Source organism: Juglans regia, chromosome 14, assembly GCF_001411555.2.
Source record: "Juglans regia cultivar Chandler chromosome 14, Walnut 2.0, whole genome shotgun sequence".
Classification (NCBI taxonomy): domain Eukaryota; kingdom Viridiplantae; phylum Streptophyta; class Magnoliopsida; order Fagales; family Juglandaceae; genus Juglans; species Juglans regia.
Window position 1 is genome coordinate 24,761,841 of NC_049914.1, and position 22,321 is coordinate 24,784,161.

The window sequence follows — 22,321 nt, forward strand, 5'->3', positions numbered from 1 at the left end:
TGGTCAAACATAAAGGACATGCAGAGTTTTGAATTTGGGGCCCTTTTCACTCGGTATTTTTTCACGATAAGTACAATGAAAATGCCTTTATTTATTTATTTAACAAGTGCATTTTCTACTTGTCAATTTATTCATGAGTGGCATACATCCTTGTATTTCTTTACTTTTTTACATAGTAGAGCAAGTGACTATAAGTTTCCTCAATCCACACCTCCTCCTTTGTCAAAGTTAAGAGAAAGGTATACTGCTTGTTTGCAACTTCTCTTCTATGTTAACTGAATGACACTAAAAATCTATTGTTTGTACCTTTATGTGCTTCATTAACAAAAAAAAAGAGTGGGTTCTGCTTTATGATGCCAAAGCAGTCCAGTAATTTGCTATGCAGGCGCTTGTTGGAGTGCCAATTGTCCGAGACCAAAACCAATCTGTGCTTTCTGTTCGTTGCAATTCTGCAAGCTGCAATGACATCATGGCAATGTTAGCAATATTCTTATTTCATTCGATCTTTTTCAGGTTGTGGTTTCAATGTTTTTATGAGAGACGTCATAGGCAGAAAGTCTGTTGAAAATATGGAAGCTGACAACAACTTAAAAGGAACATGAAATGTACATAAAAGAGTATCAATATTTAATGAAGAGATAATTCATGAAGCGGAGAAGTGCATATTACTTCAATTCGTGGGATGTTCAGAAGCAAGGAGATAGCATCTCCGAAAGAATTTAGTGTAACCAAATTAAGCTGGATGGCAATGAAAAGAAATGTCAATTTCAAGAATTTTAAATGCACCATTAATGAGGAGTGACTTTTGTTTTTCTGAGAATCATTATTGAGGAGTGACTTGAATCGGGTTGAGGTGGTAAGGTAAAAAAAAAAAAAAAAGCAAGAACAATAGTTGTGGGTTGAGGTGGCTAGAGAAGACATGGATGCTTAGGATCTAAGGGTATGATACTAGGTACATTTCAATGATTGAATTGAATCACTAAGTTGATCCTGAGGGGTCCCAGTTGTTTTGGGACCAGCTGACATCCTCTGCCCCAGTATACGAGGGATAGAAGGTCGCCTGTTCAATCTCATAGAGGTGCATGACATATGATTATAATGTAAAAGATGTTATATCTATGTACGTGCAGAACTGACAACCCCTCCTGCAGGAATTGGACTAAACTGAACGTCTGATGTCACTTCGATTCACCATGAGCTAAGTATTAGCAGATTAATGTAGTGATTGCTTACTCTGCCATCTCGTAGTTCAAAGATGACGGAATCTTCAGAAAATGGTATTGGTCGTGTTGAGGCCACCTGCATATATATTTAAAAGTTTAGAATTCTCCCAGTTTATATTGCTTCTTAAAGATATACTAGCCATTAGTGCAGTTGGGCATACCTTGGGGTCACAGTTTTCACTAAGATCATGTAAGGGTTCTGAATTCATCTGCAAGCTAGCTGCAAAATCTTTGTCAACACAAATTTCTTCTTTCGTCTCCCTTTCTTTGTCTTGTCTTTGATTTTCAACAATTGTATTTCCCATGTACGGAAACCCACAACTCTTCCATTTCCATGTCATTTCATCCATATATCTCAGATATACTTTTCCATCTGAGCCAATCGAAAACAGTTTATTACCATCAAAGCATGGGCCTGGTGAGCCAACCAAGGTCACTCCCTTATATGGAGTTCCATGTTCCACCCAATTCCACCCATCCAATGTGTTCCAGTGATATTCAACTAGTCCACCATCTTCTGAAAGCATGAAAATTGAGCCTGTAAGTGAAGGTAAAGATGGCCTCATAGCAGTTCCAGGCAATTTTGATAGAACCAAATGCTGAGACTGGTAATGCTCATGCCACAATTCAGTCACTTTGTTGTACTGATACAGCCGACCATTCCTTCCTAATACGAACACCACATTTTCCCTGAACATTTCCTGATCTACTATAGTTGCAATTTTACTGTTTGGAGGGTTTCGGCAGTCTTTCCATTTAAACTTCCTCAGGGCAACCTACAGAAAAAATTGGGTTATGATCAGTCAGTCTCCTTCTGTGATATCATTTGGGGAGTCATGGTCAATGTTTTAGGCTTATGCAGCTGGGAACACTATGTTTAGAGTAGTAAGAAACAGCTTTCCAATTACTTTTACTATGCTACATTAATGTCTCTGGATACAACTTCCAAAACTTGTTTGCCCTAATGGCACAATAAGAAAATTTATGTAATTCTTAGATTATTATAATGTTCTAAAGAGCTGATATGCTAAAATGGGAGAAGCATTGTCAGTAATTGTACAATTTTATTTTCACTAGTGGACTAAATTATATTCTATATGGTTCTTGTAACTTACTGTGAACTGTAGTAATCTTCCAGTTTTGCTCACAAAGAAGAGTGCATCTTCTGTTGTAACTCTCATAGCTTTACCTGGCATTCCATCCCATGGAGGGCCTGCAGTAACTTGCCTTCCTTTCGTCAATGCAGTGCAATTTATCCATGTCAGCTCATTGCTGCTTCTTTCCCTAATAAGCAAACTTCCGTATGTGTCAACAACATATAAACTTCCATTGTAGTTTCCTAGTGCACCTTTGATAGCAGTTGTGTGGTCATGTCTCAGCCAAAGCCATACATTTTCAGTATATAGATACTCAAAGGTCAAACCAGCATCTGCTATTAGGAAAAATGATCTACCTCCATGCATCAGTCTTAGACGAAAGTTTGTGGTGATCCAATTATCTTGGGAACTAGATTCTTCAGTAGATATCATTCGGCCACCACCTGAGGCACCTGGCGGTATATAAGCTTGTTCTTGGCTTCCCTTCCGCCTTCTTGTCATTGATCGCAATGTTCCTATACCATTGAGCTCGTCTTTTGAACCAAGGATGCAATTTGTGGGTCCACGTTCTTCTGTGCAATACTCAGAATTCCATCCTTCACTCTCTGGGGCGTCTATTAATGACCATATATATTTGGTTGATGCTTTTCTTCGGACATTAACTTGTTGATTTGGCCCTGTACTTTCACCACCTAAGCCTGGTAGATGCAGTTCTGCAAGTCTTCCATCATCTAGTGGAAATACCATCCTGCCAACATGAAATTGTAGTCCAGCAATACCTCTTGCGGCTTTTGCGTATGGGGGATGCATATGACTCACCCATGCATCTGGAATTTGGTTCTCTTGAGCAATACCTGTTTTCATGTGAAGTTTACATCAGGATGAATACTTTGAGTTTTCCAGAAAATCAATTGGGTGCTCCTTTAGCAAACAATAATTCATATGCATCTTAAGGGCCTAACTCATACAGGAGGCTTGTTTAATAACTTTTTGTTTTTAACACGATTAGCAGCCTGTTATATGAAGTGCAACTAGGAGGGTATATGATCTGATATTCTTCATGTTTATCACTGTTTGTCATTGTTTTGTGAATGGCTTTGAGAATTAAAACACTTAAAGGATACTAAGCTTGAAGGAAATAATGAAGGTAGAAGATGCACTGTTAAGTCGCATATAATTTAACTCAGGCGCAAATTTTCAATTTTGGCACAAGTATTGTAACTTTATTTTAAGACTTAAAAAGGAAAGAGGATTACTATAATGAGGATTGAAAGTTACTAAGCTTTGAATATATCTATGACTGAGTGTAGGAATTGAATCTTTTTGTTTTGATGAATTATGCTAATGATTGAGCAGTCAATTCTAAGGTGAGTGAGGTCATCAAAGTTTATTTCACAGTAAGAACTGAGTCAATCCTTTTATTTAAAAAATCTCATGAAACTGAGTTGTGATTCTTTCACACTCCAACCCCCTGTCGTTTTATGCTTTGATTATTCTGTGTAATTAGCGCCTTCCAACTCATCATTTTCCCGTATAAGTTCCTTGGTTTCTAGTTTCTTTCCTCCCTTCAAATTATTTCTGCATCAAGGAACAAGTGCATAAATATTGATCCATGTGCGAAAGCTAACTTCAATTATGAATATCTCTTCAAGGACACTCGAGATTTTAGGCATTTTTATGCTCATATTCCTTTATTTCTTTGTTTATGGCTCTTATAACTACCGAGATAGCATGCAAATTACCTTACGACTAATTTTTCTGTATTCCCTCCTCGCAATCTCAGATGGACAATCTTAGATTTTCTAAAATGGAAGGCTGCATATGCTTTTCCTACCAGTTATTTCAGAAGAAGTTTAACTACTTCTGTGTAAAAAAACGGTTTCTTGATCAAAAGTATTTGGTGGTTTTTTGAAGGAAATTTTCTTGAACTTCTTATTGTTCTCAATGTTTTAGTGTGTGAAAGTGTAAATATGCAATTTGAATTATAACTTTCAGTGAATGCTAAAGGTGGTAAGCAAACCCTTTCAAGAGAATATGCATGAACCTGAAAGATTCAAATCAGGAACTGCTTCTAAAGGTAAATTAATTAATAGAACTAGCATAATTAGTTTCTTCACAAGGCCTACCTGACTGTTTTGGTATTCGATATTCATAAATGAATCCAGTAGATGTGGCGAGAAACAATGAGAATAATTTTTCATTTAGCTCTTCTTGCAGAACTGGTGTGATAGCTGTCAGATGCTCATCTTTTGGACTTCCATGGACTACCCATTTCCACTTCCTTTGGTGTAGTCGTCTCTCTATCAATCTACCACCCTATATAAATGCAAAATCTCATGATGTAATATGAAATTTGAAAAGAAAAAGTAAGATGAAAAAACAATCTCAGAAGATGTAAGGTTAGATCCATGCATGTAAATAAATAAAAGCTTGATAGATATAAAAGATACTAGAAGACAAGATTCTCCAGCTTTATTAAAACAGAGGATTCTTTGTTTGTAGTGCAGTGGAAGTAATCCATTGCATCCCAAGTTCTTTAGCAAATTACAAAAAATTTTGTATCTTCAAAATTTTGAGGATTCCACCAATGTTAAAAAATTTCTTTTACTGAAACGATTGTTGATTTATTCCCGAATTGTTTTTCTTCAACCATTCTTCAGATCATCCTAATAGTTTTCACTTTCTGTACACTCTAATTTAGATCATCACTATTTGTTATAGATATATGCATTGTTTTATAGATACTTGCAGAAAAAGTACCTTGGTTAAAAGAAAGAGAGATATAGAGTGATCTCCAGTCAGGCCATGTAAAGTGCACCCCATTGATGGAATCAGAGAAGCATCTTGTCCTGTTCCTTCTCTCCATATATGCTTCTTCCATGACGGTTTTGAGCTTCTATCATATTCATAAAGATCTCCTATAGAACTGCATTATACAGCGAAATGTTTAGCTCGATATGATAATAAAGCACTCTGATGATGCCATTGTTCTTTTCACTTCTTTGTAATATTGGTAACTTCACAATTTCATTTGTGGTCTTTTGCTGGCCTACTTTCATACTGCGACTGTTACAATATTGATCTTGGCTACAATGATGCTTCAATTAGTTAAGGACATGTGATCGGGATTGAGATTGTTGAATTCAATGTCATATTGATAATCTGTGTATGCAAAGCAGGTACACGGGAGTGAGATAGAGATAGAGATCACACCTTATGGTATAAACTACTTCTATTCTGATAGCAGAAGCATCAGCTATTGCTGCAACATTTGCACCAGGTGGTCTGCCATGATAAACCCATCTGTTGAACGTTTATAGCACAAACGTCCAAGTGAAATTAGAGTCTCCCCATCGGAATCTACATTATAAATAGACACTGAAATTTAAATTTTTACTGTGTTAATGTTAGTTCTAATGGCTTCTAGTCATATCTACTTTAAGTCTTACCTTGGAGGCTCAACCTCACTTAGTTCTATCAATGCCCCCTTCCTTGTGCAGAAATAAACTCTACTGCCAGGCATTAGCAAAGACGAGAGTTATTTGTAGAGTCAGACAAGTTTCTTGCAGTAACAGAATTATGTGATGTAAATTTGAAACTACAAATTGATGTACTTACACTCCATCATGTGACACAGCACCAGACTTTATTAACATGGCAGAACTTTGCTCCTCTTCTGTACCTGTTTTTTGATTCGGTCTTGGTATAAGCTCTAACCAAACTGGCTGTGAACTCTCGCTGAGCTGCAACTGAAAATGAAAAAGTGTAAATCAACTGGTGCAAGAAACAATGATTCTAGCTATTCCATCCAGCAGACTGTCTTTTAGGTCCGAGTCAAAGTGCCAGAATTTAGCAAGTCAGATGATTTTAGATTCAATTAACATCAAGGGGGCTTTTAAGTATTATATAATCAATTCTGACTTTCAGTCCTCCCTTCCTATTTCAATCGGAAACTTCCATATAAAATAGTTAGCAAGTCAGATGATCACTGATAATCAGTCTGGTATGCCTTTCAATTCGAAGAACACACATGCAAGGGGAAATTTCTGCTTTTAAGTATTATATAATCAATTCTGTATACTTGAAAATACACTCGTCCTCCCTTCCAAGAAAAAAAAAAAAAAAAAGGATAGCCAATGAAAAAGAATCAGATGTTTATCCGTGAAGATTCAAGAATTATGAATCAATACCATAGCATGTTATCTGAAAAAAACTTTTGAGACAACTTGTTCACTTTATAGTACCTGATACAGAATTCCTGCTTCTGATAGTGCAAGAATTGTCTGATTGACAATAAAAACAGAGATTGCATGACCTGCGAATACTGGTAAATCATGGGGAGCAATCACCCACTGCACTCCATTCCAAAACCTCTCATAGATGGAGCCACTTTCACCAGTGACCCAAATCGATTCATCAGACATTTTAGTCAATGAAATTCTCTTTCTCAGAGGCAGAACCGTATCAGGACTGTCCTCCACTCCTCCCTGGCCATCCTTCTTTTTCAAACTCTCTCTTTCTACAGGATCATATTCTCTTTGCATGTGATCCTCACTTTTCTTTGTTGTTCGACTAAGGGAGCCCACTTTCGTACAGTTATCATTTAGACAAGAGATTAGATCATACGGTAATTCTACTTCAACCCAACTGTTGGTCTGCTCGTTATACTCCCAGAACCTATCCGTTTTCTGCTGGAATTGTCGATTGGTTTGCTGAACAAAATGATGTGGGCACCATGAATCATGAGCAAGCAACAGAAACCATCTCCCTGGCAGAAGGACCACCGTGAAAAATATGGAATAGAACAAGGACATGCTGGCGCTGGAGAACCCGGAGAGGGCCAGACATAACAGAAACACTTCGGTAGAATAAAGAAATGTAGATTTTATCAGGGAAAAGTTTGGCTGGTTTGTATCCCAAGTTTGTGGTGCCCCATATGGACCATAGCAGAAAAAGGCTGTACCATATTGCTCAAAGAACTATCCCTTTTGGAAGGACAAAGCTCTCTCTTCAATCTTCATGGCCTTTCTATTCTAGGGCTAAGAGACAGAAATATATAGGAAAAGGAAGCTTTTGGGGTCCATCTGGGAAGGCTGAAGATGGGTAGTTAGTGCAGATACAGGTACTCAAACATTAACTGCTCCTAACTACTTTGCATCAAAGCCTCCTGTATTTGTCAAACCTGATATTATAACAAAGCAGTAAAGTCTTCTAGGTAAGGTGGCTGAACACCCTTTCTGCTATCTAGAGTTGTGTTTGCTTCTTATTTCTTGGAACTGGTAGTAATCTGGTACTTCTTTTCTCACCTAATTCTAATGACTTTATGTCCATAATTTATTGATTTATCTAGTTGATCCTTGATTCCTGCACTGTCCATCTAGATGAATAGCTTAAGTACTATTCCATGTGTTGCATGCAGGTGAATTCCTATTGAAAACATGGCCCGCATATGATCATCAACCACCATGACCCACATATGACCATCAACACAGGCTTCATGATACAATGAGATGAATTTCTAATCAAGATGACCATGTCCAATCAGCAAACATTGAATGTATTGATATATGATTGGACGTTATTGCACACAATCATCCCCACCTGTCGAGTGTGGGTCCTTGGCACCTTAACACAGTAGTCTGTGGGCTAATTAAACACGTCCTATATATATCGATATAATTGACTTCACAATCTGCAGTATTGATCTCAGCTGAGGTAAGATGGCACTGATTTTTCTGAATAAATCCATTAGTAAATGAAAGAGACATCACAAGTGGGAGTTATTTATATATATGGGTTTGTATTTAAGTGTTTTGTGTGTATAAAAAAAGTATTTGCATGTTCATCTATTCAAATTAATGGAGAATATTCAGTGTGTGGCATTGCAGATCTGTCATCTACCATATATGAGTGGCTACTGCCTAATAATCAATTTGGTTAGCAAGTGTTCCTTGATGGTGTCAATTTTTTAATACAATCAATGGGTTCTTTCCATCTCAGTTTAGAGGTTGCCAAAACATGAGGACCCACGTAAGATAATAATGCAGCTAGCTCATTGGAATCTTCTTGGGGTCAGCCACATCGATCGGCTAGCTGAGAGAATCTTCATTTTTTATGTGGTTCTCAAGATTCTTTTTTTCTTTTTAATTGATTTAGACATAATTAAGGGAATATTCATGTGTTCTGTATATATTATATTAGGAAAATAGTTTAGACACAAAATGATTACATAAAAATAAACTCACAAACTGATGTGGCTTAATGTGATATGCTAGATTGTAAAGTTATTTTTATCATAAAATAGATCTAACGGATTCTATGAAACCATATCAGTTTGTGGGTTTATTTTATACAATTTTTGTTGTGTTTGAAGATACGGACTATTTTTTGTTAATAAAAAGGATTAAATTGTATTTTGACCCTAAAATACAAATTAGACTAACAATATATTGAAATATATAGTACTATTATATGATTTTCGGAATCTGAATCCGGCCTCCGATATCCTTCTACTTTTAAAATCAATCAAATTAATTAACCCATTAATCACTTTCCCATGCATTAATTACTACCGGATCGAACCTATCATGTGTCTAATTTGATGCCATGTCATGAGGACCAATATTGAGCTTTAAACATGCATTCAAATCATTAATCAACTAGATCATGATTGGGAGTTATCAAATTCTGGAATAAAGTTTCCACCTTGAAGTGTCAAATCGAACAAACTAGATCATCATCATCAGATCATGGATACAACAACTCATGCATGTATCTGTTTTTCTTCAAATCCTGTGGCTATTAATGATGCTACATGTCGTACTGTTGATGTGGTTATCTCCCAACTTGGCATTCGAGTAACAAAGCCCTTTTGTCTTTGACCAAAATGACCATATGCATGTTATACTACTACAGATATTAATAAGAACTAAATCGTATGTCACGTGGATCAGAATTAATGGGCGTTTCAGGTAGTTTTCTGCATGGAATTTGGACTCTTTTAATTTTATTGCTTGATGTAGGCATATTGCATGCATGCATGCATGCATGTAGGGTTGGTGCTCACAATATTAGAGGGACCACATGATGATGATTGAATGTATTATAATAATCTCTAAAATGCCAAAGACCCAATATGGCATTGCATTGTAGCATCATCAGATCATATCAAATGCATGTCTATGGACAAAAAAGTGTAGGGTCACTTAGATCAAAGAAAGTGCTATCCATCCATTTCGCGTAAAAAGTGAGCACCAATTCATTATAAAAAAAAAATGCATGCTTATTAATTCATTTTTATAATAAACAGTCGTTTTCATTACAAATATCCGAGCACAAATACGCATTTAATCAAAGAAAAAAATGGATATTTGTGACCATTTTTTAGTGAGAAAAATGACTATTTGCGACGAAAAAATTCATTTTAACTGGAAATAACCGATCGCAAATAACAATCTTCTTGTAGTGTGTATATATATATATATATATATATATCTTATAATGACATAGCGTTATCAATAAAGAAATTGTAGGGGAATGGAAAACTACACATGCCCTAATAGCTGGTTAGATTCATAGGAATATATAAAGACATCTTCCTTCTTTTTTGATTTCTTTCGGAATGACAAGGATTACTCAAGTGTTTGAAACTTTTCTTTGGCCAAGTGGGAAGCTGACACAGCTTTGAGGGAACTATATATACCTCTCTCTTGGATTGCCATTGAAGATATTCTTGAAACCACATATGAGATGATTTACCATGCATAATTAATCGCTATTCATTCTCACATCCCACACCTATAATTTTTTTTATAAAGTGTCGGGATGTTTTTCATCGTATATATATGAGGGTATTTTTTATAAGATGTGAATTAGTGTGAAATGGTGAATAGTGGCTGATGAGAATAATTTTTTCCGATATATATATATATATTTATATATATACACATACGTACATATCTAGAAAGGTTTTGGATTGAGAAAAAGAAAAATCTTTAGCAACGCATTGAATAGTCTTAAAGTTGAGTGCGAGTTTCAAACTAAAAAAGGCGAATAATAATAGAGGTGATCGGGATAAAAACCTTTTTGAATGGCCTATGGGAATTAAATTTAAAAATAATATCTTCTATTTCATTTTTCTAAGGTTGTGTTTGGATGTTGAAGTGAGTTGAGTTGAATTAAGTTGAGATGATAAAATATTGTTAAAATATTATTTTTTAATATTATTATTATTTTGAGATTTGAAAAAGTTGAATTGTTTATTATATTTTATATTAAAATTTGAAAAAATTATAATGATGAGTTGAGATGAGTTACTTTTTGACTAGGCAACTTAATTTTAGCTTTAAGTTTCTTTCATTGCAATAAAAATAATTCATTAAGCAACCTAATTGACTTTCTCTATGATCCCTTCCTTTTAGAACGAGTACGTGTAGATCAGTATAAAAGGATAGAGTTCGATCGATCGAACAACTAGTGGGCGATAAAGTTTTATTCGAACACGAATTCATGATCAACTCAAGTTTATCATCAAGTTTAATTTACTTTTACTTTTACGAATGATTCGTTTAATTTTAGACGATCGAGTTTGAACTTGTTCAGTACAAGTTACTTAATTTTGAAAAAATTAATTAATTATATGATATATTATGATTTTGTCTAGAAAATTTTATGGACCAACTTTGATTTTTAGTATCTTTATATATATATATATATATATATATATATAATCATTAATAACGTCATTCATAAGGATTTAAATATGTACCATATTATAAGCTAGGTACATGATTTCATATCATGAGATATTTTGATCATTGTGAAGTTAAAAATAATATTATGTGCATGCTATTGTAATCATAGATTTCTTAATTGATTTCTTTTTTGATTTCTTGAGAGAACTTGACTCCTTATTCCAAATTGGACCAAGATTTTCAAAAGGGTTCTAAATTAAAATAATAACTTAAAGACTATATGAACGACTTATTTAATAAGTGAACTTAGTCAAATTCAAATTTAGCGATATGCTTGTTAATAATTTTATTTATTTAAGGCTCTAATGGACTCATGGAGAGCTTGAAACCTCTAAAATTGAAAATTGCTACTTTGTAGAGAGTTGGGTAGGAAAATTGGACAAGTTACCTACTATGAGCAGCCCTGACTAGACGACTAGCTAGGAATGCCCACTCCTTTAATTGGAGAAATTATTTTTCTTTATGGAAAAAAGGCTTTTCGTAAACTGGATGACATCTTCTGTACCAAATCTACTTAATTTATGTAGAAAAGAAAATAAATTGATAGGATGTAGCTGAAATTTTTCTTAAAATAGTTGATTTATTGATTTTTACTAATGGGGAGAGGAAGTCTTTGAAGATGCTCTTGAAAACATTAGAGAAATATGCTTTATGGACGGGGCAACTTATCAACGGGGAGAGAAAATTCCTTTAGCAAAAAGGGCATCTTTGCTTCGGCTCACATGTTTTGTAAAAGGAAAGCTTCCAACTTGGTATTTGGGTGCACCACTTATTGTTGGGAGATTGACTGCTAGGGTGTTGGAGCCATTGGTTAATAAATTTCAGAACAGTCGCCGACTGAAAATTTAAATTGTTATATCGAGGTGTGAGGTTAATTATTCAAGCATGTCCTCTCTAGCATGGCAACTCATTTGCTAGCTGTTTTAAATATCCCGAAGCTTGTTTTGAGAAAATTGAATTCCATTTTGGCTTCCTTTTTTTGGGGGGAGGAGCATGGAAATGCTAAGTGGAAATGGAGGGCGTGGTTGAAGCTGTCTAAACCAACGTCGGAGAGGGAAATTGGTGTTAATGATTTTTTATTAAGATGCAACGGGCATTACACATAAAGTTTGCTTCGAGGCTTCTATCTATTGATAACTTGTGGACTCGGTATTTTAAAACCAAATATTTGCGAGGTAAGCATTTTTTGGAAGCCAAAGTTAGAAGTTCAGATTCTTGTTTTGAAGTCCATTTGTATGGTGATGCCTGAAGTTATGGAGAATGTGTCTATAAGAGTGGGTGAGGGAGCCGTCTCGTTTTGGTTCGATCGTGGGCCTCTAGTTGCTTCCGTGCCTAATGTGTTACAACCTTGGTTGGAAATAAAGGATTGTTGGGTGGAGGACAAGTGGGATAGGGACTTGCTGGCGAACTTGGTGGGTTCTAGTAATACGGAGGACATTATTGCAGAGGTTCCTGGGGGACGTTGTGGTAAAGATTTTCTGATTTGGCATCATTGTAGTGATGGGTGCTTCTCGACGTCAAGTGCATGGGAGATAACCCATGTCAAGCGGCCACGGTTGGAGGGCTTGGACTGAATTTGGTGTAGTTTGCTTCCAAAAAAAATTTCGATTTGTATGTGGAAGATTTAATTGCCTCCCAATGGATGAGAGAGTTTAGTCGACGGGGATCCCATTATCTCGTTGCAGTTGCCTTAGTGGACAAAATTGAGGATAGAGATCATGTGTTATGCAAGGTGGCTAATGCAGTTCGGAGGAGGGCAGAGCTTTGGGAGTTCAATGTATGGAGTCGACGGGGATCCCATTAGCATCTCGTTGCAGTTGCTGCTTAGTGGACAAAATTGAGGATAGAGATCATGTGTTATGCATGGGGGAGGTGGCTAATGCAGTTCGGAGGAGGGCAGCACAAGCTTTGGGAGTTCAATGTATGGAGGTTGGCAGCTGGTGGGTGAGAGCTTGCTGCTGGTTCTGATGTGCTAAAAGGTCGTTGTAGAGAGGGCTATTGATTGGGTTAATGCCTAGTTTAATTTCTTGGAGATTATGGCAGTGGCGATGAGCAACTAGGATGATGGGGAGGTATGATTCAGTGGATACGATTTGGCTCTCGATGAAGTTTTGGTTACAATAGATTTCTTGTAAGCTGACGAAGCTGGGATCAATGTCTAGTGTTGAACATTGTCTGCTCTCGGTGTTGGAGGTGCCCATGCGTGAAAAAAAAGTGAGGAGGCTAAAGCTCATTTCATGGAGACGGCCTAGGGAAGGGTGGGTAAAATGGAATATGGATGGTTCATGTAGAGGTAATCCAAGAAATTGTGGAGGGGGAGGAGTTTTGAGGGATGACAGATGAAAATTTTTGGCGGCCTTTTTAGCAAAGTTTGGCTTTGGTACTAATAATAAAGCTGAACTCAGGACACTCACTTGTGGTTTATTGCTTTGTAGGGAGCTGGGTATTCGGAAAGTTGAAATTGAATGTGACTCAACTTTGGTGGTACAATGGCTTAGAAATAAGTCTTGTATAGTATGGTATTTATGGAATTTTTGGGAAGAGGTCTTGCAAGCGATTCATGGTTTTCTTTACACGGTTTCTCATCAATATAGAGAGGGAAATAAAGTGGCAGATTTTCTAACAAGGCAGGAGGATGAGGGTTTAAATTGTACATATGTGGGTTCTGATGAATTGCCCCTACATGTGAGAGGATTGTTTCGATTGGATTATCTTGGTTTGCCTAGTATTAGGCCTTAGTTTATTGTTGGGCGTGTATTTTGCTTTCTTGTCGTTTGAGTTTGGACTGGTATTATTTGTTTACAGTTTTCCTCCGCCATAAGTCAGGGAAATACTAAAAATCACACTTCTTCAACAAAGAAATCACTACCACTTTTTGTTTCTTTATTTCATTATAAATAAATAAAATCAGAGGTACTATACTACATATATAGAGAGACTAAAAGGCCATATCACCTTTTGTACCCAATATTGCATGCAAATCCGGTGGATTCCTACTTCACAAAAGCATTATCTTCCTAAAAAATAAACGTAATTCTCTTCGTACATAAGCAGAAATTAGTCTGTCTGTTTTGGATACAAATGAAAACAATAAAGGGTAAAAAACTATACCAATCCACAACAGGGCTAGGACAAGCAACTCAAATGCCTTTGCAAAGGCCAATTATGGTAATATTAGAAAGGGACTCAGAGGGATTGAAAGTGTTTGGTTGCATGTGGAGCTTGATTTGTGAGTAGAAAAGGAAAAAATAGAAAGTTCGCTCGACTGTCACTCGACCTGGTCATGATTTTGCTCGAGGTGTACTCGACCATGGGCTCGAGCGAAAATAAGACAAATTGTTTGCTCACGGTTCGCGTGATGCTGGGCTTGAGCCAATGCTAGATTGATTGTTTGCTCGAGGCGCGTTCGACACCCGTTCAAGTGAAGAACCCAGTTTTGCCATTTAGGATTTCCAGTGCCGTTTTCACTATGTAGATGTAATGTTTGTTCTTTTGTAAGTATGTTCAGCAAATCAGAGTGAACAAAAGAAGCAAATGTGTAAGAGCATATTGAGAGATTGAAAAAGCCCTAGAGACTAGAGAGTGAGAGCTGAGATCGTATAAGTAGAGTGGTACTCTTGTAACTCACGGTGTGTAATTGTAATCTCTTCTAGAATAAAATCTCTTGCAACTCTGTGGATATAAACACGTTGTCAAACTACGTTAATTTTGTGTCGTGTAATTGTTTGCTTTTATTTGTTTGCCATCGTTGCTTTCACAAGAGAGAGATCCATCCATGTAAATATTGGGACCTGGTAGAGTATATCAAGGAGGAGCAAGCACACACAAGTGGAAACCAATTTTGATAATTCAGGTAATGCAATATCATATTGGGTCATATGTATATGAGGATTATAGTTCCTGATTAAAGCCTTGCTTCATTGGGGGCTTAAAAAGTTGTTCTCAAATTATTCATCTTGCTTCACAAAATCACAATCAGCTGCTTGAACATGAGTAAAGCACCATTCTGCCATTGAACTTTCCCCTCTTTTTCTCCCATTACTTTCAAGGCATGAGAAGGAAATAAGATGGAACAAATCAGGAAAAACAAGAGATAATAACACTCTGTAAAGCCACCCAACTCCATGATATTAGATTTCAACGAGCAAACATGAATCTCCAATTCAATCCCATTGTTTGACATGAATTTTTGAAGCTGTTTACAGTGGCTCTAAATTTTGTACAATGACATTCATCGTCGCATCAACTACAACAAAGGAAGAACTAGATACAACAGTCTGCTAGAACCCAAATTTACAAGAAAAGGAGAACTACATACAATTGCCAATTTGCCATGCTCTTGAGCTTTTCACTTCCCCCAAGTTAAAAGGCTTACTTTCACATCCCAACCGAAGTGTTTCATAGCCAACACTACAGAGTCCAACGAAACAAAAAGGAAAGTAATCTCACGGCATCAGCTAACAAAAGCAAATTAGCATTCTGGCTCGATGACAACTACTTTGACAGCGACTACATACTTGGGAAATACAAGTTAGAGGGATGATAATCTAAAAGGAGCAGAAATATGTCCGGAAAACATAGAAGTTCTTCCACGTCCAAAATAGCAGCAGCATCTAACTAAAACTGCAAAACATGCAACTGGTGTTGGTAAATTCTATGGGCTGCAGAGGTTTCGGAGGTCTTCCTCCTTGGCATACCAACTCGGTATTAGTCTTGTAGCATAGGGATAAAGGTCCTTGTAGGAATTTCTGATGGTCCCTTCAGCAACCCCTGTAGCAACCGATATGTCTGCACCCACAGTGCTTCAATGTTTGTAACCTCTGTCGAGTTAGGAGATACCAGGAGTAATATTAATTTACTTTTCTAACCTTTCAGAAGTTTCTTGTCATCAGATAGCTGAGTTATTATATAAATTACAGCTGCTGCAACAGATATTGGGCTTCTCCTGCAAAAGAACCCAAAAGGCCATAGTTTATGGTTTCTTAATGCTTTCTAAAAGCCATCTTATTATTATACTTAAAAGTTTTAAATCTCAATGAATATCTGAAATCCTGCAAATCCAACGTTTTAACTTCAGAGAAAGTAAAAAATAACCCCGCACGATACTGTCTAGTGCAGCTACAAATTTGTTTAGGACTGGTTTAAAATCTTGTATCACAATTAAAAATAAATCGAGGATTTTTTTTATTAAGGAATTTTGACTTCCTATCAACTGGTATTTTGTTTATTTATTGACTTTTAAAAGTACTGTTCAGTAAACTTGGTGACCATTAAATGTGATTTGAAGCTGCATTCATGTGAACTAAACAAAAAAAATACCATAAACTATGGTATTGCACGTGGTAGAGAGAACACTCAGACAAGACAGGTTCTAAGACTTTCAGTTGCATTACCAATATCAGTCAATATCCAAGCAACACCGACTAGCTTACCACCTATAACGTCTTCAATACAGTTATAGGAGCCTTGTCTATATAACCAAGTACATTTATCTTCGTATAAAAGCAACCTCCCATCTGTTAAATACTAGTGTAATAATTCGGCACAGCACACAGGCTCCATTTCATTAACATATGAATTGAGCAAATCTAGATAGAAAAGAACTATTAAGAGACATAAATTTAAGCCTTTTAACATCTACAAAATTCTAGAGCAGAGAAAAAAAATCAGAACTACCTTATATCAAGCTCTTCAGATTTCTGTACAGCTTCTTGAGCAGCCTTAACTGCTTGATTATTCATGCCAAGATGGGAACAAAAACGTCTCTGTATATATAAAAATGGGATTGATTTCAATGCTTTTGTTAGAAAATTCTTAAGACATATTTAGAAAATAAAGACGTGACAGATAAAACCATTGGTAGGTTATGACATGAAGGAGGACAATGCTAGCAGCGTTTGCCGAGTCAGCGACTTCCACTCAACAATCAGTGGGCATCAAGCATTATGCGCAGGGCCAAATACATGTATATGTTGCATGGAGCATGAGGAGACCCCACAGGTTAAGGTGACACCCCTTGATTGGTGGGTGCTTAGCACTCCTCTACAGCGTGTAACTTGACAAACTCACCAGAAAGTCCCCAGCATGTATGGTTCCCATTTCCATGGATTGGCCCATCTCTACTTCAAGTTGCTTCACAATATACTCTTTTGCACGGCCAATTTCCTTCTTTGTGGCTCCATTAGCAACGGAACAAATTTCTGATCAGAAAACACATTCAGGGACTCCCATACACAGAAATAAGTTACCGATACAAAATTCTCGAGATTATATCCACACCTTTTACAGTGCGGGGCTTGTCTTCTTGACGGCATGCAATATAGAGGCAAGCAGCCAAAATGGCATCCTGATTCCTTCCTCTCAGAGGTTTTTGATCTTCTACTTTCTTATATATTTCATTTGCTCGATCCTAAATCAAAATTACACAATATATCAAGAATGAACCAAAACATTTTTTTTAATTTTTTTTTATAAGTAAGAATGAACCAAAACACTTCAAAACTAGAGAGAACAGAGATTCAATCTAGCATGCTAAATATGAGATGTATCATTTTAAAAATATAACATACTGAAAGATTATTCGTCCCTAAAAAAAAGACAAGACTATTAGGCAAAACATATTTGGACTATCTATAATTAGGCAGGTTCTTGGTGGGTCGCTTTGCATTAAGGAAAGATCCTTCTGGCCCATTAAGGTATTTTCAGACTGTTCTTGGGGATGTACAAAGATCCTTCTGGCCCATTATGATAGAGCTTTTCTACATAATGCAGTTGGGAATGGAGAAATTATTTATCTTTGGCATAACTAGTGGCATCCATTAAGTGTCCCTCATAAAAAAAATTTGGATCTAGGGCTGTCATTGTTTCAGAAAGCCATATGGAAGCTAAACTTTCATGTGGTTCGGTTGATAAACAATGGGTAGGAGGCCTGTATATCAGAGTACATAGTGATAATTCAAAGTCTTCTTCCTTCTATTCAGCTAGGTAATTTTGAAAAACCTGGTTGGCTTCCTTTCAAATTCTGCTAGTTTATTACTTCCGATACTTGGGAAGGCTATTAAATTTAAATTGCCAGAATTCTTTGGTGGAAACTAGTTTGTATCTCATGTGCAATTCCAAAGCAAACTTTTCTATTTTGGTGGAAAATAAAAAATACTCTCTACTCAAGATAGATTCATGCAATGGGGGTATACATGGGTTCCCAATGTATTTTGTAGAAATTGCATTGGAGGTACAGATAATCTCTATACAAAATGGTTATGGAGAGAAGTAAGGAGAAAGTGTTTGAGGGACAAGCCAGTAACTGATTGGAGATTGAAGAATCTGTAAGGTAAAAGTATGGGAGCTGTAATATGCAAACTTGCATTGGGAGCTGTAGTATATCATGTCTGGATATGGAGGAATTGCAGGATATATGGAGGCCAACCTAGTCACAAACAAAGCATCTTGAAAATCATCTCGTAGGATCTAAATAATTTGGTAGCCTTTAAAAATGGTTTTAAGAGGTGAGTAAGGGGTGCTTCTTAGCAGCTCAGGAACTGAGATTCCGACCAACACTCTCTGTACTTAGCAAAAGAGTCTTTGCAGATTTGTAGTTTATGTTAGGAGTGTTTGTTATACTCTCTGGTACATTGTTTTTGACCTTGTATTGCTAACGATGCTATGTATTGAACTGTATTGCTATTGATGGAATGACCCATTCACCCAAAAAATATGGAAGGTGAATCATATGCAACTTGTAAGTTGCAGATTATCTTCCATCTCTCTACAGGCTGGCAAGGGATCAAAATGTTGCTTTGGCAGATTATCTTCAATGTACGGATAATAATATTTTATGGAATGTTGACTTTATTAGAAATCTAAATAACTGGAAAGTTAATGTTGTTTCAGATTTTTTGGGAAGGATTTATAATTCAAAAGTGATGCAGGGAAGAGAGGATAGGCTATTGTGGGACTATGTAGGAAATTTCAGGTTTTCAGTCAGCTCTTATTATTAGGTGCTTAATTGTCATTCTGGCTGTGTATTTTCATGGAAAAGCATTTGGAGGGTGAAGGTACCTACTAACGTGGTGTTCTTCAGTTGGCTGGTTGCTCTAGGGAAAGTATTGGCTACGGATAATCTTAGAAAACTTGGTTTGTGTATAGCTGATTGGTGTGTCACGTGCAAGAAGGATGGAGAATCTGTAAATCATCTGTTTTTATATTGTGAGGTGGCAAACTCTTTGTGGTCGGACAGCTTTATTTTGGCTGATGCCTAAGGAAGTAGTGGAGCTTCTTGCCTGTTGGCGTGGTTGAGAGGTGAGGAAAGATGTTGTTGCCAGGTGGAGAATGATACCTTTGTGTTTAATGTGGTGTCTATGGCTGGAAAGAAATGAGAGATGTTTTGAAGACAAGGAGTGCTATTTTGAAGATCTTCGAAACTTTTTCTTTTATACTTTAAGTTCGTGGGCTAAGATCTTTGTAAGGAATGATGATAATGTACAGAATCTGTTTCTGTTTTAGTTTTCCTGTTTTCTAGAGTATAGTAGGTATTTCCTTTGTATACTTCCTATGTATTTGGGCTATGCCTATTCATGATAATAAAATTCTTATTAATTATCAAAAAAAAAAAAAAAGTAAGTTGCAGATTACACTTATGTTACATTCTCTCTCTATGCAGTAACACTGATGCCATATCTATACGTGTGCATTTGCACAGGTTCCCAATACTATCTTATACAATTGCACATCTGCAACAGAATTACAGCGCTAATTTTCACATCAAAAACTGTGACTGCCAACTGTACAAGCATCTGTTTTCCAATAATTGCCTTTGCTGTGATTAAAATTGATAGATAGAATCAGACTACGAACAAAATTACATAAACAGGATAGTGTCCTTAACCAGAAAACAAATTTACAATTTAGTTTTTACCGACATACCATTTAACCAAGTATTATTTGATTCTGTTAACAATTAAATCTGAAAGTTTGAACATTTATGAATATTCAGTTTTCTGACCTTCATCAATTAAGACAGTTTAGAACTGAAATCCTACTAGGAATTCAGATTCCATCTTAATCACTCTTGGTTGGTTGTGACTGAAATCTGAATATGTACAACGCCATATAATATACATGCTTTCTCTTGAAAGACACTCTTTCAACCATTCAACAGCTAGTGAAATGATTGTCTTTCAATAGCCCCATAACAATTGGGTCCTAACATCTCCAAATACACTCAAATGGATCATACGAACATTATACGTGTGAAGCAGTTAAGCACAATACAAGATATATCAAGTTTTTGACATAACCACTCATGATAAAACCCAAACAAAGTAACATAGATATTAGATCACTTTTCAGCATATTGAATTAAGTTAAAACAATCCTCCTTTGTAACCATCATACCTTTATGGTAGCAACAAGTCCCAACCTGAAATAGAGAATTATTCTATCAGCTTTTCTTGGGTGAAGACTTGCATCAGTCAGATATAAAGCTTTGATTTTCAACAATCTCAAAGCAATCACCTACTATTGGTATCTCATTTATAGAGATGAGAAAAGTACATTTGATTTGTTCCTTTTCTTTTATGTGATTATGTAATTCTTAAAAATCAAACATCACTTCGTAATCCAGACAAAACATTGCCATAAAACACTAGAAGTGACACTTGAACTCCAGAGCTTTTAGACCATTCAGGAAAAATGAATGTGTTGCCTGAAATAGAAACCAGCTACTTATGCTCTATAGAAACTTAATTCACTTCTCTCATAGCTACACCACACATTTCCTTTGCACAAGTTTTTTCTTCTCTCTCTGAGTCTACGTACAAGTCTTTTCATTAACAATCTATTTTATTGACAAAAGTTGGCAATGAAATAGTAGTTTCAACTATATTGCAGTTTGCAAATATTCTCAACAGAAAGCAGGAATCTGTTTTCTGCTGAAATAATGGGAATATTAGGTTACAAAGACTGAAGACAGAAAAAGTCTACCACCGTTGATAGCAGAATAGGAATAATTATAAAAATCATGAATATCGGATTATGTTTTCCTACCCATATATAGGAAACTCCCACTCAATCAGCCCAAACAGATAAAGAGCCCTACTTGAATAGCATAATGCTTCCTTCTTACAAATAAACAAGACAAAAACACGAAGGACCCACCAAATTTTCCACCACTTTCTCACCCAGCACTCGCAGACACACACAGGCTTAACTTAAAATCAAATAAAAAAGTTGTCTATACTTATCCTCACAGATATGTCCACCTCATAACTTTGTTTCTTAGGAGCTTTAAAAAACTTGTTTATTGGCAAAACCCATACAATCTAAAACAACGCCCTTCCAGTTTGCGCCTCCAGTACCTCTCACCATCAAACGGAAAATTAAGAGGCCTCGGTTGAATTTTCTTTGTAATCAGCAAATCTCGTCGCTCCTTTTCCCCTTCACCCCTCACTCCCTCTCAACCAAACAAATACAGTCTAGTTCTTTTAAAAATCCCAAAGCATGGTTGAATTCGAAAGTGAAGACAATCACAGAAAAATAAAGGTAAAAAAAAAAAAAAAAGCATCCTAGAGAGAGAGAGAGAGACTATGATTATATAAAAGTTGCATGAAAAGTTTCAAATTCGAGAAACAAGAAACCAACGTCAATTCTAAAACTTCCTCTCATTTTCCGACTAAGCATAAAAGGAACCACCGTAACCAGAGAGAGAGAGAGAGAGAGAGAGAGAAGAAGAAGAAGAAACCTGTCGGACATGGTGGCAATGGCCTTGAAAGCCTGAATAAGCGAACGATCCGGATTGGACCCGCGGTTCTGCCAGCGGCCGAGCGAGGAGGACAAGAAGTCTCCGGAAGCCCCATTGGGCCTGGAAATGACGGTGGAGAGGCCACCGTCAGCAAGCAAGGGGTTTGAGGGGCCACCGACTCGGACGGGATCGTTGTCACCGGACTCATTGGCGAAAGTACGCCACTCGGAGGTCTGGTCGATGGAATGGGCCTCGAGAACAAGGCCGCACTCGGAGCAGACAGTATCGCCGGCGGAGTGGTCGAACACCACCTCCGTCGCCCGCTTGCAGTCGGGACAGAACAAATCGGTCATGGTTTGGTTTTTTGGGGAAGGGGTGGTGTTTCCCGAAGGAGGGAGGGAAGTGGAACATTATCTTCTCTTTTCCACAGAGAATGATGTCGTTTTGCTCTAAGATAAACAATGCTTTGTGGGTCCCGCAACAGATGGTTTTTCAGTTTGTAACTGTCAG

At 36.7% G+C, this 22,321-nt stretch overlaps 2 protein-coding genes across 2 annotated transcripts; both read right to left on the reverse strand.

Annotated features, from left to right (window-relative positions):
* Window positions 1-7: 7 nt before the first annotated feature.
* On the reverse strand, window positions 8-7,342 carry LOC108994652. Its single transcript, XM_018969950.2, has 10 exons — window positions 6,565-7,342; window positions 5,939-6,069; window positions 5,770-5,832; window positions 5,534-5,623; window positions 5,081-5,246; window positions 4,447-4,636; window positions 2,339-3,174; window positions 1,385-1,999; window positions 1,234-1,299; window positions 8-456 (listed from the first exon to the last, which is right to left on the reverse strand). Exons 1-10 carry the CDS (start codon window positions 7,132-7,134, stop codon window positions 349-351), a joined length of 2,835 nt encoding a protein of 944 aa, XP_018825495.1. The 5' UTR covers window positions 7,135-7,342; the 3' UTR covers window positions 8-348.
* An 8,023-nt stretch (window positions 7,343-15,365) lies between these two features.
* On the reverse strand, window positions 15,366-22,220 carry LOC108994662 (transcription initiation factor IIB). Its single transcript, XM_018969966.2, has 7 exons — window positions 21,812-22,220; window positions 20,467-20,491; window positions 17,353-17,482; window positions 17,143-17,273; window positions 16,750-16,838; window positions 15,942-16,018; window positions 15,366-15,861 (listed from the first exon to the last, which is right to left on the reverse strand). Exons 1-7 carry the CDS (start codon window positions 22,162-22,164, stop codon window positions 15,728-15,730), a joined length of 939 nt encoding a protein of 312 aa, XP_018825511.1. The 5' UTR covers window positions 22,165-22,220; the 3' UTR covers window positions 15,366-15,727.
* Between the last annotated feature and the right edge of the window lie 101 nt (window positions 22,221-22,321).